This window comes from Oncorhynchus clarkii, chromosome 26, assembly GCF_045791955.1.
Source record: "Oncorhynchus clarkii lewisi isolate Uvic-CL-2024 chromosome 26, UVic_Ocla_1.0, whole genome shotgun sequence".
Classification (NCBI taxonomy): Eukaryota; Metazoa; Chordata; class Actinopteri; order Salmoniformes; family Salmonidae; genus Oncorhynchus; species Oncorhynchus clarkii.
The window spans coordinates 18,019,333-18,033,266 of record NC_092172.1 but is presented as its reverse complement, the minus strand read 5'-3'; the positions used below and the strand labels follow the sequence as shown (position 1 = coordinate 18,033,266).

General features: G+C 43.9%; 1 protein-coding gene across 1 annotated transcript; it reads left to right on the top strand.

Annotated features, from left to right (window-relative positions):
* Nucleotides 1-2,323: 2,323 nt before the first annotated feature.
* LOC139385035 (ataxin-1-like) lies at nt 2,324-13,270 on the top strand. The gene is made up of 3 exons (XM_071130072.1): nt 2,324-2,438; nt 4,167-5,320; nt 5,830-13,270. Exons 2-3 carry the CDS (start codon nt 4,304-4,306, stop codon nt 7,240-7,242), a joined length of 2,430 nt encoding a protein of 809 aa, XP_070986173.1. The 5' UTR covers nt 2,324-2,438; nt 4,167-4,303; the 3' UTR covers nt 7,243-13,270.
* The last annotated feature ends 664 nt before the right edge of the window (nt 13,271-13,934 follow it).

Here is a 13,934-nt window from a genome sequence, read left to right as displayed (position 1 = left end):
AAAATAAGACGATGAGCAATGTCTGCAACACAGATTAATGAGGGAAACTGAAGATATTTCACATGATATTCCATTTTTTTTTTTCAATTTAAAGTTAACTTTTCTTGTTTTTCAACCAACAAAACACATTCCACATTCACAGATGTGACAGACTTAAAAAAATATATAAAATAAAAAATATACACACAAAGAATAATTATAAAAACATAAATATGTATATAAAACTTGCAGCAGCACTATCAAGGTTCTTATTGGCTATTTCCAGCCTTCGCTGAGACGATGAGCAAATGATTTGTTTTTAGATTTTACAGCACCTTACACAACATGTATCTGCTCATTTCCCTAATCACCCCATTCACTCTGTCCAATTTGAAATATAGTTGAGTAGTGGAGACGAGAGTCTATCAAACTTGGGCTGTCTCTTGCAGAGGTCATAAGTGAGCTTTTCAAGAGGGAGAAAGTCAACAATCTGGTCAATCCACATTTGAAATGTAGGAGAGGTATTAGAGGCCCACAATAGAATACATTTCTTAGCAAAGTATGTGATCGTCATAAGCAAATTTTCTGTCAGGATCAAGAACAAAGTCCTGCGGGGCATTAAGAAGAGATACACGGGGTCATATCTACTGTACATCTAGTATTTTCTGTGCAGCAGTATGTATAGCAGTATCTGGCAATCTACAACTCTAAAATACATGCATATAGGTTCCACTTTCAGAGGTACATCTTTTACAGTTAGGAGAAATGTCTGTTTTCATTCTATGGAGTCTCAAAGGAGTGTAATAAAAATGTGTACAAAAATGTGTAATTAGATTATTTCATTTTTACATTCGTAGAGGAGCAGTATACCCTGTCGCAAACCTCTGCCCATAACTCATCACTGATAGTCAGACCAAGGTCCTTTTCCCAGATTATTTTCAAAGGAGTAAAGGAGGAGCCTCCTTTCTCAGAAAGGTGTCTATAGATGTAAGATATTTGCCTTCAATGGATTGTGCTGTGACAAGAAGGGTTTCAACTTCATTCAACTGATTCTAAACCTTCTCTTGGAAGTAAATGAGGGAATGACATGTCTAATTTGAAGATAATACAAAAAAATGGAATCTATGCACATTGAATTCACTGCAGAGCTCTTGAAAGGATTTCAGTGGTTTTCTGATGAAATAGGTCTGAAAAGGTCCTGATTCCTAGAGTATGCCAAAGATTAAAGTTGGCATCCCTCAGGGCTTTTGGCAAGTCTGGGTTGCCTACTATAGGTGAGTGAGAACATATTAGGGATGAAATGCCCAGGTATTTGACCAAATACTTATTTTCCACCATAATTTGCAAATAAATTCATAAAAAATCCTACAATGTGATTTTCTGGATTTTTTTTCTTCTCATTTTCTCTGTCATAGTTGAAGTGTACCTATGATGAACATTACAGGCCTCTCATATTTTTAAGTGGGAGAACTTGCACAATTGGTGGCTGACTAAATACTTTTTTGCCCCACTGCATGTGTATTGAGTCTGGGAGAACTCAGTTTTTTCAAAAATCCTCCAGCATTGGCTTGAAAATAGGGCTAAGCTGGGGCCAAAAAGCTTTGTAGAACTCTCTGGGGAATCCATCTGGGCCTGGGGACTTATTAGGTGGCATGGAGGTATTTGCCTCCAGGATCTCCTCAAGAGTGAAGGGGGAGTTGAGATCATCTTGGTCGGTCTCTGATAGTAGCGAGATTCCCTCTAGGAAGGAGTGGAGTTCTGCCTCCTTGTGTTTTCTCTCAGCAAATTAATATATTAACCATGCTATATGCAGGTCTGATATTAGTCAAATCAGGTCACACTACAGTCAGTGTATGTATAATAAAATGCAAAGCTACTGTACACTCTAACGGATATCAATAAGGCCACCAGCACCCCCTGCTGTAATACTAGAGCATCAACCGGGAAAATTGCAAAAACAACTCGTCACAATAACATACCGGTACTGTAAATCTGAGAAAGGACTGCATTTGCAATTCAAGAACCTCCTAAAGTATCCCAAGGAGAGACCCATAATGGGCTAAAATACCACGTGTTTTCATTGCCAGGGGATTGCCATTTAGAGAGGAACAAGGTAATGTGTGTTCCGAAGGGAAATAGATAATTCCCTCATTTGTGCATACAGACATTCGGGGGAAAATGGCAATTCAGGTATTCCTAGCAGAAGGTAAACGTGTGTATGTTTTTTATTGGCCATGAAGCTCAAATTTATGAAAATGATAGGATTTATATGCCTCAAAATCACCCAGGAAATAGAATTTACTGTGTGTGACGTCATCTAGGAGCGCCACTGGGTTTTCGTCTGCTGGCCTCCGATATGGGCTCGACTAATCAGCATTGATTTCATCCACATTTCCTTATCATATTAACTGTTCCGAAAGCGTAAGGCAGTTGAGGCATATCCACAATGATATTTGGAGGTAAGTGCACGAGAAGACAGGAAGTAGTTGCGTTTGGATATACTATATTTGAACGATAATAACAGGTGATAAATGGCTATTCAGCTAACTAGCTAGCCATTACTAGTGTTCGCTGATGTCCAGCCATAAATTCTGACGTTGCCTGGCCTTCTCACTTCACTATTATTTTGATTCTACGAAAGTTAACTTTTCTAACTATGCCCACAACCGTAGGTAATTGTCATCCAATTATTTGATAATGAGTATTCTCAATCTTGTATGAATGACATGAGGAAACACCCAACCAGATTGCTACTTTTGACTCCCATCCAAACTCAAATTTCAGTTTTAGCCAGAGAACTAGCAGGAGAGCTTAATCAATTTGATATCAGATAGTGCAGTTTGTCCAATGTTCTACTTTGCGAATAACAAAAACATGATCTATGCTCCTATTCAAAGAAGATGAAAACAGCATATTTCACCAAATAGGCCTACTGTAGCGAATAACGCAACATTTCTTAATGGACATATAGGCTATATTCGGGGGAAATGTTAGCACTAAATTTATGAAAATATCAAGTACCCTGCTGTCTTTCGCTCCTCTGCACGTAGAAAGTGAGCCATGTGATGTGGGTCATTTAAGACGTTTATATAAGGTTTTATAAAGAATGGGAGGATATGTGTGGGTGGAAGAGGGTTGTTGTGTAGGTGTTTGTGCATGCCTGGGTGTTTTAACAGCCTCAAATCTGTCTTCACCTGTACGTTTCCCTCCCATGGCTTCCAATTAATAATCCAATTGACTGTGGAGAAAATACACAGCCGTGTCATGGGACGAGACAATATAATTAGGCAAGCTGAAAAAAAGGGTTCTGAAAGAATTTCTGGTTGCAGCAGCTGAGGTGTAGAGAAGTCTCTCCATTACTCTCTTACTCACTCTCCCTATCTTTTGTGTGCTGTGATTCACTATGCTATACAGTTCAGCAAGTAACAACTTGTTGCCATGGGGAGAAAGCAATATGGCACAGACCATAAAATGAGCTGAAGTGTGTGCCTAATCTTTATGGTGCTGTTGGTTTTCTTGCCTCCTGTCATCACACGGAGGCCTAATTATTCAAGGAAATAATCTCCAGAGTTAAAAGCTGCAATATGTAACTTTTTGGGCGACCTGACCAAATTCACATAGAAGTGTGATATAGATCTGTGATTCTCATTGAAAGCAAGTCTAAGAGGTGGTAGATGTGTTCTATGTGTGCTATTTCTAGTCAAATCCAATGTTATTGGTCACATACACATGGTTAGCAGATGTTATTGCAAGTATAGAGAAATGCTTATAATGCTTATTCGTCCCTAAAGTTTTGTTTTTGCATATTTTACTTTTGGTTATAGAAACTATACTTCAAATCGGTTAGGAGATAGTGATTCTCTAAACTATACTTGCATGTTATGTCACCAAACTGAAATCAGGCAAACTATTAGAATTTTAGCAACCAAGAAGTGGCGGAGCGATTTCCGCATGGTGCATCTTTAACTGAAATTCAGTTAATTTGGTTTGTTTGTGTCCATCATTTTGTGGATCTCCTGTGCCTAGGTCTGGAAACACAAGTTTCCTTTCATCTACTTTCTCTCTCAAACATCTTGGCACTCTAAGCCTGGCTTGTGACGTGGGTCCAGTATGTGTTGATGTAGTATGTTAAGGTGAATCCTTGGGGTCGTCTGACGGCTGGTCACAGTCTCTCTCTGTGTTTCTAGGTGAGACGGTGGATGAGGTCAGCTTCAGGTTCTCAGAGCTGGTTCCTGTGGTGCTGATTGCCTGGCTGACAGGCTCCACTCCCCGTGCTGCACAATAAAGAGCCTTTCAAGCCCAGACAAGACTACAGGGCACCGCCATGAAGCCAGGTCACGAGCGCAATCAGGAGTGCCTGCCTCCCAAGAAGAGGGATCTCAACAACAGCACCAGTAGTAGTAGTGCGGGAGGAGGGGCAGGAAGTGGGGTGGGGGGAGGAGGGGGGGGGGAAGTGGCCACTCAGAGCTCAGGGGTCAGTAGTGACACTCAGGGAGGAGGCACAGCAGAAGAGTGGCTGCGTGCCCAGCCTGGTCTACACTATGGAGTAGAGAGTGCTGAGGGCCTCCAAGGGCTGCCCGTTGACCAGTACAGCATGCTCTATAGGGTGGCTCTCCCCTCTGTCTCCTACTCCCAGACCAGTCTACACCCAGTGTTAAGCCATATCTCACCAGCTTACACTGTCCCCTCATCTCTCCTACAGCATCATCCAGGGATCTCCTATCCCCCTCTAGGCTATGCCCAGATCCCCCACTCCTCTTTCCAGTTTGTCTCCCCATACGGTGCAGTCCCTTATGCAGTCCCCCCTGGCTTTGTCCCCAGCTCCCTGATCTCTCCCTCGGGCACCCTCTCCCAGCCCCACCTGGTCCCCTACCAGTCAGTCATCCAGGAGGGGGTGGTCTCCCCTCCTACCCAGACACATGTATCTGCCCATGCCTTTGCCAAAGTGGGGTCGTCCGGAGGTGTCCCGCTGATGCTGACCTCGGAGCAGGCTGCCCAGCACCAGCAGCACCTGGGTGCGCTGCCCGCCGCAGAGCTCAGTCCTCGGGGAGTGCCTGTCTTTTACCACTCTCGGGGAACCAGGGCTGCACCTGCCCCCTGGGACCCCTACAGTGGGGAGCAGGAGACAGACGGGGATAGGGAGGTGAATGGAGGGGAGAGGGAGCAGGCAGCCAGGGAGATGCTCCAGGACTCTGTCTACAATGCCAGGAATCCACGGCTGCCGCAGGCAGCATCTGCCTCTGTAGCACTGGAGCACGCACAGGACAGAAGCCTGAAGAGCCGCAGGCTGGACGAGAGGGCTTCGCCTGGGCAGCGCAGCACCCCAGACACTGACCTGGAGGTAAGACTTGAGGTTTTGTTGTAATTACTTACACGCATGTATTTACTTATTTTAATTTATTTCAAATCTACTCCATAAGTCAAATAAATGTTTTATTTTCAATTTTCGAATAAGGAGTTTTGATTTGAATTGTCCAAAATTCTGACTTTATTTAGTGCACTTGACTTTTTATAGTGTCTGCTGTGGCACAATATCCATGTTCCCCTCCACTTCCTTCCTTTATTACTTTGTTGAGGGTGTGCTGATCATTGGGCAACCAGTCACATCCACACACTGCCTGCTGCTTCTAGGAAAGACTAAAAATGCTCTGGTTTGTGGTCTCGACTAGAGTTGATAGGAAACCACTGCTTTCTGAGGCTTAATAATGGTGGTTGAGAGGAGGTACAAGAGGACAAAAATTAAGTATTTTTGTCCCCTTTTTCTCAGACACAACAATTTATTACATTTAAAGATAAAAAGGTTGATTGATTGAAATGTGTTAATAAGATTAATCTTTTGTCATCCTCAAGGTTCAGCAGGTCGTTGGTCGCCTAGCCTCTCCTGTCCAAGGTGTGAGTGGAGGCCGCAAAGAGGTGTCCTTTGGTCCCCTGAACCTATCCCAGGGCTCTCAGAGAGGCAGAGAGGCTCATGGGGAGGCAGGGGAGAGTGCTGGCCGGACAGGGTACGCGATCCACCCTGCGGTGTATGGAGACCCCCGAGTGATGGCCCATCAACAGCAGGCAGGGCAGCCAGGCCACGCTGTCATCTTGGCCAATGGACAGACAGTCCTGGTCCCCTTAGACTATCACCACCACCACCTCCCCCACCAACATCAACAGCCACCCCAGCACTACCCCAGCCAAACCAATGATGACACCTCTGCTGTCACCATGGCCTCCCCCACCCCCTACTCTAAAGCCTCTGAATCTCCAGCCAGAGTGTGCCTCCCAGACAGGGCTGTGGTGGAGCTGGCCGCCGTGGAGCAGCACCCCCAGCAGCCTTTTTCTGTCCCAGCCACGGCAGCCCTCACGCAGGCCCCGGCGCCCACCCCTGCCCCCTCCAATCCCTCCCATTTCATGAAGGGGGCCATCATCCAGCTGGCCACGGGGGAGCTGAAGCGTGTGGAGGACCTGCAGACTCAGGACTTTGTGCGGAGTGCTGAGGTGAGCGGGGGGCTGAAGATCGACTCCAGCATGGTGGTGGACATCAGGACCAGCCAGCAGAGACCCGGTCTGGTGGTGCTGCACTTCACAGTTGGCGAGCAGCAGAGCAAGGTGACCATCGACGTGCCCCCGGAGCACCCCTTCTTTGTGTTTGGCCAGGGCTGGTCCTCCTGTAGCCCAGAGCGCACGGCCCAGCTCTATGGCCTGGCCTGCCACCACCTGCAGGTAGGAGACGTGTGTGTGTCCATCACTCTGCAGCAGCCGCCCCAGCAACAGAAACAGCTCCTGCAGCAGCAGCAACAACAACAACAGCAACAGCAGCAGACCCAAGCCAGGACTTCCACCAAAGCCAACTCCACATCAGGGGCCATCGGCCAGCCCATGGGGCCCCCTGCCCCCCAGCAGCCCAGGCCACAGCCTCACTTCAGGATGGAACGCGTCCACAGAGAGAGGGAGAGGGGGGATAAAGAGGAGCCCATGCAACTAGGGGGTGTTGGGCAGAGTGAGATGCCTACCAGACCAAATAGGACTTCAGCAGAGCACACTAGGAGCCAGAGCAGTTACTATTTGCACACGGAGGGTTCTGTTCGTCCAGGGGCGGGGGTGGGAGTGGTGTCGACAGTGTCGAGCGCGTCTCAGAGGCGCTGGTCCGCCCCCGGCCTTCAGAGATGCATGAAGGTGGAGGAAGGGGCGCACCCTCAGCTGGGCTCCTCTCGACCCTCCTTCATCCCACAGGAGGTCAAACTGTCCATTGAGGGGCGCTCTAACGCTGGGAAGTAGCACCAACCACAGCAGTCCACACCACAGAAGAGACTGTCAGAGGAGCGAAAGCATCAGAGAGGGAGAAAGGGGATAAATAGTGGAAATGTAGCCTCAGAATGTTTAATATTTTGCACACCTAATAAGATTACAAGCTCTTTGTTTTCAGAGGAACTACCTGGTCTTGTGGCTGGTCAGGTCCGCTCTATTTGGTAGTCAGTCAGTCAGGACAGCTCCTGGTCCAGTGATCAGGAGATTGGGTCTCTGCTCTCCCAGGCTGACAGGGAGCGGATGCAGAAGCAGGGAGTGTATGTAGCTGGTGAATCGCCTACCAAAGTCCTCAGACTGCATCTTCCTTCATCCCTACCAATCCCTCAGAACCATCCTTATCACAGGTGAACCAACCCTCAGAACCATCCTTATCACAGGTGAACCAACCCTCAGAACCATCCTTATCACAGGTGATCGCATTCACTGGACGTTCTCTCTTCTTTGACCAAACCATCTCTGGAAACCCAAGACTGGGGAGAATATGTAGCCCATCTCTGGTAGACAGAGGGTCTGACAGTGACAAGAACATAGCTATCCTATTATGCTCTGTCTCCCCCACATTTCTATTTTGGTCTGTTACCTTCAAAAGCGTTCTCCAAAAAGACTAAAGGCACACTTGCGGAGCTGAATTGCTGGCATCGGCACATAGATGCTTTTCCCTCCAATGATGTTGGTTCTCTTGATGCAGACTCTTGACGTGTCATCGTCACTTAGTGTGCTTCTCTAGTAGGAGCAGAGGACCTACCAAGGCACAGACACTCTCCCTCGTCTCCCTGCCTCTCCTCGTAGGGCCCAGTCTGCTGAGAGAGGGTCTGAGAGGAGGGTAGGCAGCCTTAGAGGTCTTTCAATCAGCTCCTTCAATCAACCAATCAGAACCTAGGAAACCACTCACTCCTTTCGTAATGCACAAACCACGCTTCCCCGTTTTTCATTTTACACCCCAACCCCACTTTGTGCCACAGTTACATGTCAGTTTTCCTTTCGAAAGAAACCAAAAGAGATCATGCATTCCAGTATCATGGTGATTATCATAGTGACCACAACACAACTCATCTTCCTGAATGCAGCCCTCCCTGCCTGCTACACCTCTCAGCATTCCTCTGGCTGTATTAGTAGACACCACTACTGGAGGCACGGGCTGGTCTCCACCAATGTCACCTGTGGGAATGATGCCTGCATGGAGCAGTACTGGCTGAGAAAGTGAAACCTCCCCATAGAGCCATGTTGGCTCTCTCAGTACAGCAGCCCCTGGGCCTATGAGGGGGAATCCTGTGTGTGTGTTGGAGGGGATTGAGTTGGCCCTGCTTCTTACCCTTTTCACACTATTGTCCCAACACAAACTGGGGGGGATCTTTTGGCTTGCTTTCCAGTGAATATAATTGGTTTAAGGTTATCCTGCCATTTTCCAGCCTGTTTTAGGTTGTTCGTGGCTAGCTAACTATGTGCCTCTGCTCGTTTAAAAGCAGGATGGCACTAGATATGTTATCTGGCCAGGTCAGCTTACACGACTGTGAAATGGGTATATGAGACCAGTCAATCCTTGCTCAGTTACCAAAATCAAAGCAATAGTGTATTTTCTGTTTATTTGGGGTTTTCTGTATATTTTGTTATTGTTTTTATATAAATATACAGCTTGTGTATCAGACCTAATACTATCTTTAACCCTGACCTGAAACGTTCCTGCTTTTCAAAGGTGATGCACAATTTGGCTCTGAAATGTTTTGATCTTTGTTATTCCAGATTCACAATCAAAGCATGCCTTTTGAAATAATTTTTATTTCAAAAACCAGGCATTTATTCTGAAGAGAATAGTCTCCTTTTTGATGGACTGGAGGTTCGGGCTCTGATCCTCACTGATAGTATTCATTATGGTTTTATATGGTTACTCTATATGGTTTTATTCAAGTGCATCTCCGAGAGGGGCTTGACTCCAAATCAGTGGTGAGCATCTTAACTCTCCTCTGTTTTGTCCTCTCCATTGTCTTTTAATCTATTTGTGTACATGTAGAATTGTTTTATTTTGTCCATGGCAATATTATTTCCAGTGGACCTTAAGATTGTCTTGTATTGCACATAGAAAACTTCACCTGTTGATTCACACTGACCTTGTAATGGGAATCACAAATAGTTTTTTTCTTTTTTTTTTATGAAGGGAAAATGTTTTTGTAGCTATTACATTTTTTTGAAGTGTTCTTAAGGTAGTTTTGGCAATAGAGAAACTGACTTGCATGGTTGACACTGTTTACAATTTAGCCAAGAAAAAATGCTGCAGTTTCCTTTTTCGGACACAGATTTTAGTCACAGAAACTTCAAGTGGATGAAATCAAGATGAAGTGCAATTAGAGCAGATGCAAAAATCACACAGACATTTAGTTTGATATGTCATTCCATAAAGCAGACAGACATTTAGTTTGATATGTCATTCCATAAAGCAGACAGACATTTAGTTTGATATGTCATTCCATAAAGCAGACAGACATTCCACTTAGCTTATGGTAATTCCGTTTTTCTTTTTATCTTCTAAAATGTCTTCACTGTTAATCCTTTTGTCAGAAAGACATTTCACCTCAGTTTTGTCTAGTTTTAATGTCTCTGGTCACTTCTGAACTGATAGTCCTTGTCTGCAAATAATGTGTATTTGTTTTGATATCACCTGTGTCACATGATGTGCTCCAACACAGATCCAAGCATTAATATCCCAGGCTCACCGATACTGTGTGAGAAGGTAACTGTGTGTTAGAGCATCTATCTGCTGGCCTGTCTGTCCTTGTATCCTGGGCTTTGAGCTCTGAGGTGAAGACTGGTGATTGTGTGTGGTGACATCCAATGCCTTCTAACGGACTTGAGTCCCTCATCCACGCTATTTATAGACGGCTGTGTCAAATCTAGTTCATACACCCCTTCCAACTCCACCACCCTACTGCCTCCAGAACATTTCTGTTGAGTGGAGCCTCCAAGGACACACGGTTCACTGAGGATAAAACCTCAGACAGTCTTTGACAACAAGCCATGAGAGAATGTTCCTGAAGGAGAGGGGTGGTCCGTTAGGCCTGATCAGGGCAGAGTCACATGCCATTTGATACAGTCACAACAACCAATCTGTAATTTTGTTGAAATATAAATGTTTTTAAATACGGTAGTGGTTAAATGCCATACAGAGATGAGCTGGATGATTTTCCACAGTGGAGCAGTAGACATTTAGCCATAAACCGCTCAATACTTATTAATTTATTTTTTACAGTAATTTACGTTTGTTACATTTTTTTATGCTATAAGCAATACAGTTAAACAGAATACCTGAAAATATGTCATGTAGTTTAAGGATGTGCTATGCAGTAAACTCTGAACTATTCTGCTCTTCAGTGACCAAGTGTACCTACTATGGGGTAGGACAGGTTTGTAATCTATATAAGAAGGTGGCTGATGCAGTCATTGTACACTGATCTCTCTGAGTACTATAGCTTATCATTGCCCACTATTGGGTGTCTGAATATAGTGGATTTATTTTGTTTTTGTTTGGTTGATTTTGTTCAGACCCTTAGTTGTCACTAACCTAAGTTCAGCACAGTGTTTTGTTCCAGTCAGCTCAGCCTATTACCTCCACCTTACGCTGCCAGGTAGTACAGGCCAAATTATGACCAGAGATGGGTATGCATGTGTAACTCAAATTGTTATGTAAATCTGTCATTGACGTCTATGGATTTGTGCTGAAATTCAAATTATGTGCATGGATATCCAGTTAGATTTTGGCCTTACGATCTCTCTTGGTCACGTGTAGCAATCCCTTGGTTAGATATGGTATGAATGTTAAGGTGTGTATTTCAGCTCTGTAGGGTCAGTCTTCTCTTTGAACTTTTACTCTCCAAAATCCACTGCCTTACCAAGGGCTCTCAGCTGGGCCTGTCTCACATTTTATAGGAGATGGTGTGGAGAGTGCAGATGCTCTGAAAAAGGACGCTGTCAGGACGCTGTCAGCCTGCCTGTGTCTGTGCACTGTTGTCAAATGTTTTGTGAATGGGTTGCATCTCATGTCCCACCTCCCTGGGGGCTCTTCTAGAAAGCAGGATCAATGAGTTAGCCAGCTAACAGTCCCCCAAAAAACAGGAAGAACTGCATTTTTTTTCTAGATATATGAAATTTGTAATTGTATAATTGACTTGACAACCAACAATCCATATTGGGGTTTAGTTTTCTAAATAAAAATCAAGAGATGGATTTGACTGTTTATCAAAGTTGCCTGGCTAAGGTAATGATCCTGCTTCCTGGAACACCCCACTGCTCATCAACACACTCTTTCCTCCAGATATTCTTACTTCAGTAAAATATTATTAACAAACAGCACTTCTGTCTTACCACCTCTCCTCCCCTTGCCTTGCCACACAACATGTGTATCAAACACAGTATTCTGGTCTGGGACAACCATTCTAGGTGCAAAGCAGTGCCTCCTGTTTATTGACCTCTTCCTCTCTGTCTTGAACACGGTATGAGGCAGTGGCCGTATGACCACTATGACTCTCAGCAGACAGTCAGGTGGACAGGCACATTAGCAGCATGCCCTCTGTTAGTCAGACTAGCATCGTTCTCAGACGTCTGCTCGGAGCGTGAAAGTGCTACTTCAGCCGTTTTCTAGGTTCTTCTCTTGACTCTAACCATCGTAAGAAAGGGGAAACATTTGACCTGTACGTTTTTGACCTCACTCTTCTTATTACATAGTCAAAGAAAATTGCACTAATTTGCCATCCTTTATAGTATTATAAAATTAACGGTTAGTTAATTGAAGTTTTTAATTATTAGCGCTAAACACAACCCAATGAAACAATCACTTGTCAGTTGTGCATGTTTGTAGAGATAATGTTTTGTATGGCTATTATCAAGCTTGTCAATAACGCCTTAAGATCTGTACAATGTGTTCATGGAATGATGCTTATAAGTGACCCAGTTTCCCTGTTTTTCTGTAGCTGCAAAGGTGGATCAGTTCACTCTTGTTGTATTGACCCCTCTTGGCACTCTCCAGGTGTTTTATTCATAAGCAGAAAGGCATTTGGAGATGGACTGTATCTCTGGATAGGGAGAGGTTACAGTGAGGGATCATGTTAGGGTGAGTCCCTATCGCTGCTTGAAAGCTGGACCAGTAACTGACTCACTGTTGTTGTTTTTACACACACACACACACACACACACCACCCTCTGTTGTTAATGTGAGTGCATGTTGGGAGTAGGTCCCTGAAGGTGAGAGGTTGTGCTCAATGTATTTTTGTTCTGGTCCTGTCTGATCTACTTGGGAGAGAATGTGAGGCTTTTCAAACCAGTGACAACTTTTCTTTATTGGTAACTATATGGTCTGTTTTTGTTTTGTGATTATGGAAAAAGGCTTTATGACCCCTGTATAAAGTAGCCCTGTTGGTCTGATCTTGTATGACTGAGGTAAATAGACTGGATGGGATGGTGTTGTTGCCAGGCACTAGAGATGCAGCATTAAATCAGGAAGATGAGAATGGTTAAAAGTTAATGGAGGCGTTGGGTATTTTCAGATTTTACATTTGTATTTTGGCACTAAAGTTACTGCTTTTTACGTGGCATTTGACTAGTTTTAAAAGAAACTGCATCTTTTTTTAAAGTATAAAATCTGCAAAATATATGCAATGATGTATGTAATATTCAATCCTCAAATATAATCCAGGTTGTATAAACTTTTGTATAGTGAGTTTTAATATCGTATGGCCGTACCAATATGTATTGATTCGTATCAAAAGCCTTAGTTGTCTATCCAAAGTGCTCCCTTAGAATACAGTACCCTACACCTACCTGAACTTTACAAAGCATTAATAACTATATTTTGTTGCGTTTTTTTATTTGTACTCTTTTTGAATAAAATAGATTTGTACTGTATATTTGTACCGCTGTGAACTACTTAATGCTGTTTTGTTTTTGTTTTGCTGTTTTAATTCTATGTACTTAAGGACACAAAGATATTGTATTTTTATTGTTACAGCTAACTTCTTGGAGATATTGCATTTATCATGTTTGTTAAGTAAACACAATAATATATATATATACTTACTATTACCCTATGTCCAGAGTTGTGTTTTATTTGGTCTCTTCTTTGACTGGTCCACATGGAGAGATATGTGGGTTCTGGAGCTAGTTCCAGGGTCATAAACAATCTCATCTGAAGCTTTGGGTTATCAATGATTTAATTACCACAGAGGTCAAACTTGAGTTTCAGGATTATGTCTGAATTACCTATAGAGTTGTTTAACTACAGAACAATAGACCAGTGATATTCCTTTCATTCCATGTTCCTGCTCTGTTCACACCCCATAGTTAGCATTGGACAGCAGAGCCAGTCCATTTGAGTGGCATGCTTTATTTGCTGACTGGAGCATAGGGTGAACTGAAAGAGAAGAGAGATTGAATTTACACACAGCGTGGGTGTCAATGTTTATTTCCACATTTATTCCTGCTTTCTAATATGATCTGTACATCTGTTAATCCAGTAGCAGAACAGCTGCCGTAAAAGTACCATTCTGACAACAGAACTAGCATAGTGTTCTCCTTTTCACTTTTGTTTACCCTCGTTGATTTTGGCCTTCTTAAAAGGATTTCCTTTGTAAACATGGACATCAAGAGAATATCCTGATAGACTAGTAAAAAGGCCAAAG

What these genes read in the sequence shown, in the direction of transcription:
- LOC139385035 (XM_071130072.1), top strand. Translation starts at nt 4,304, where the DNA reads ATGAAGCCAGGTCACGAGCGCAATCAGGAGTGCCTGCCTCCCAAGAAG. An exon ending in CCCCAGACACTGACCTGGAG is followed by an intron (nt 5,321 to 5,829) that starts GTAAGACTTGAG and finishes GTCATCCTCAAG; the next exon opens with GTTCAGCAGGTCGTTGGTCG.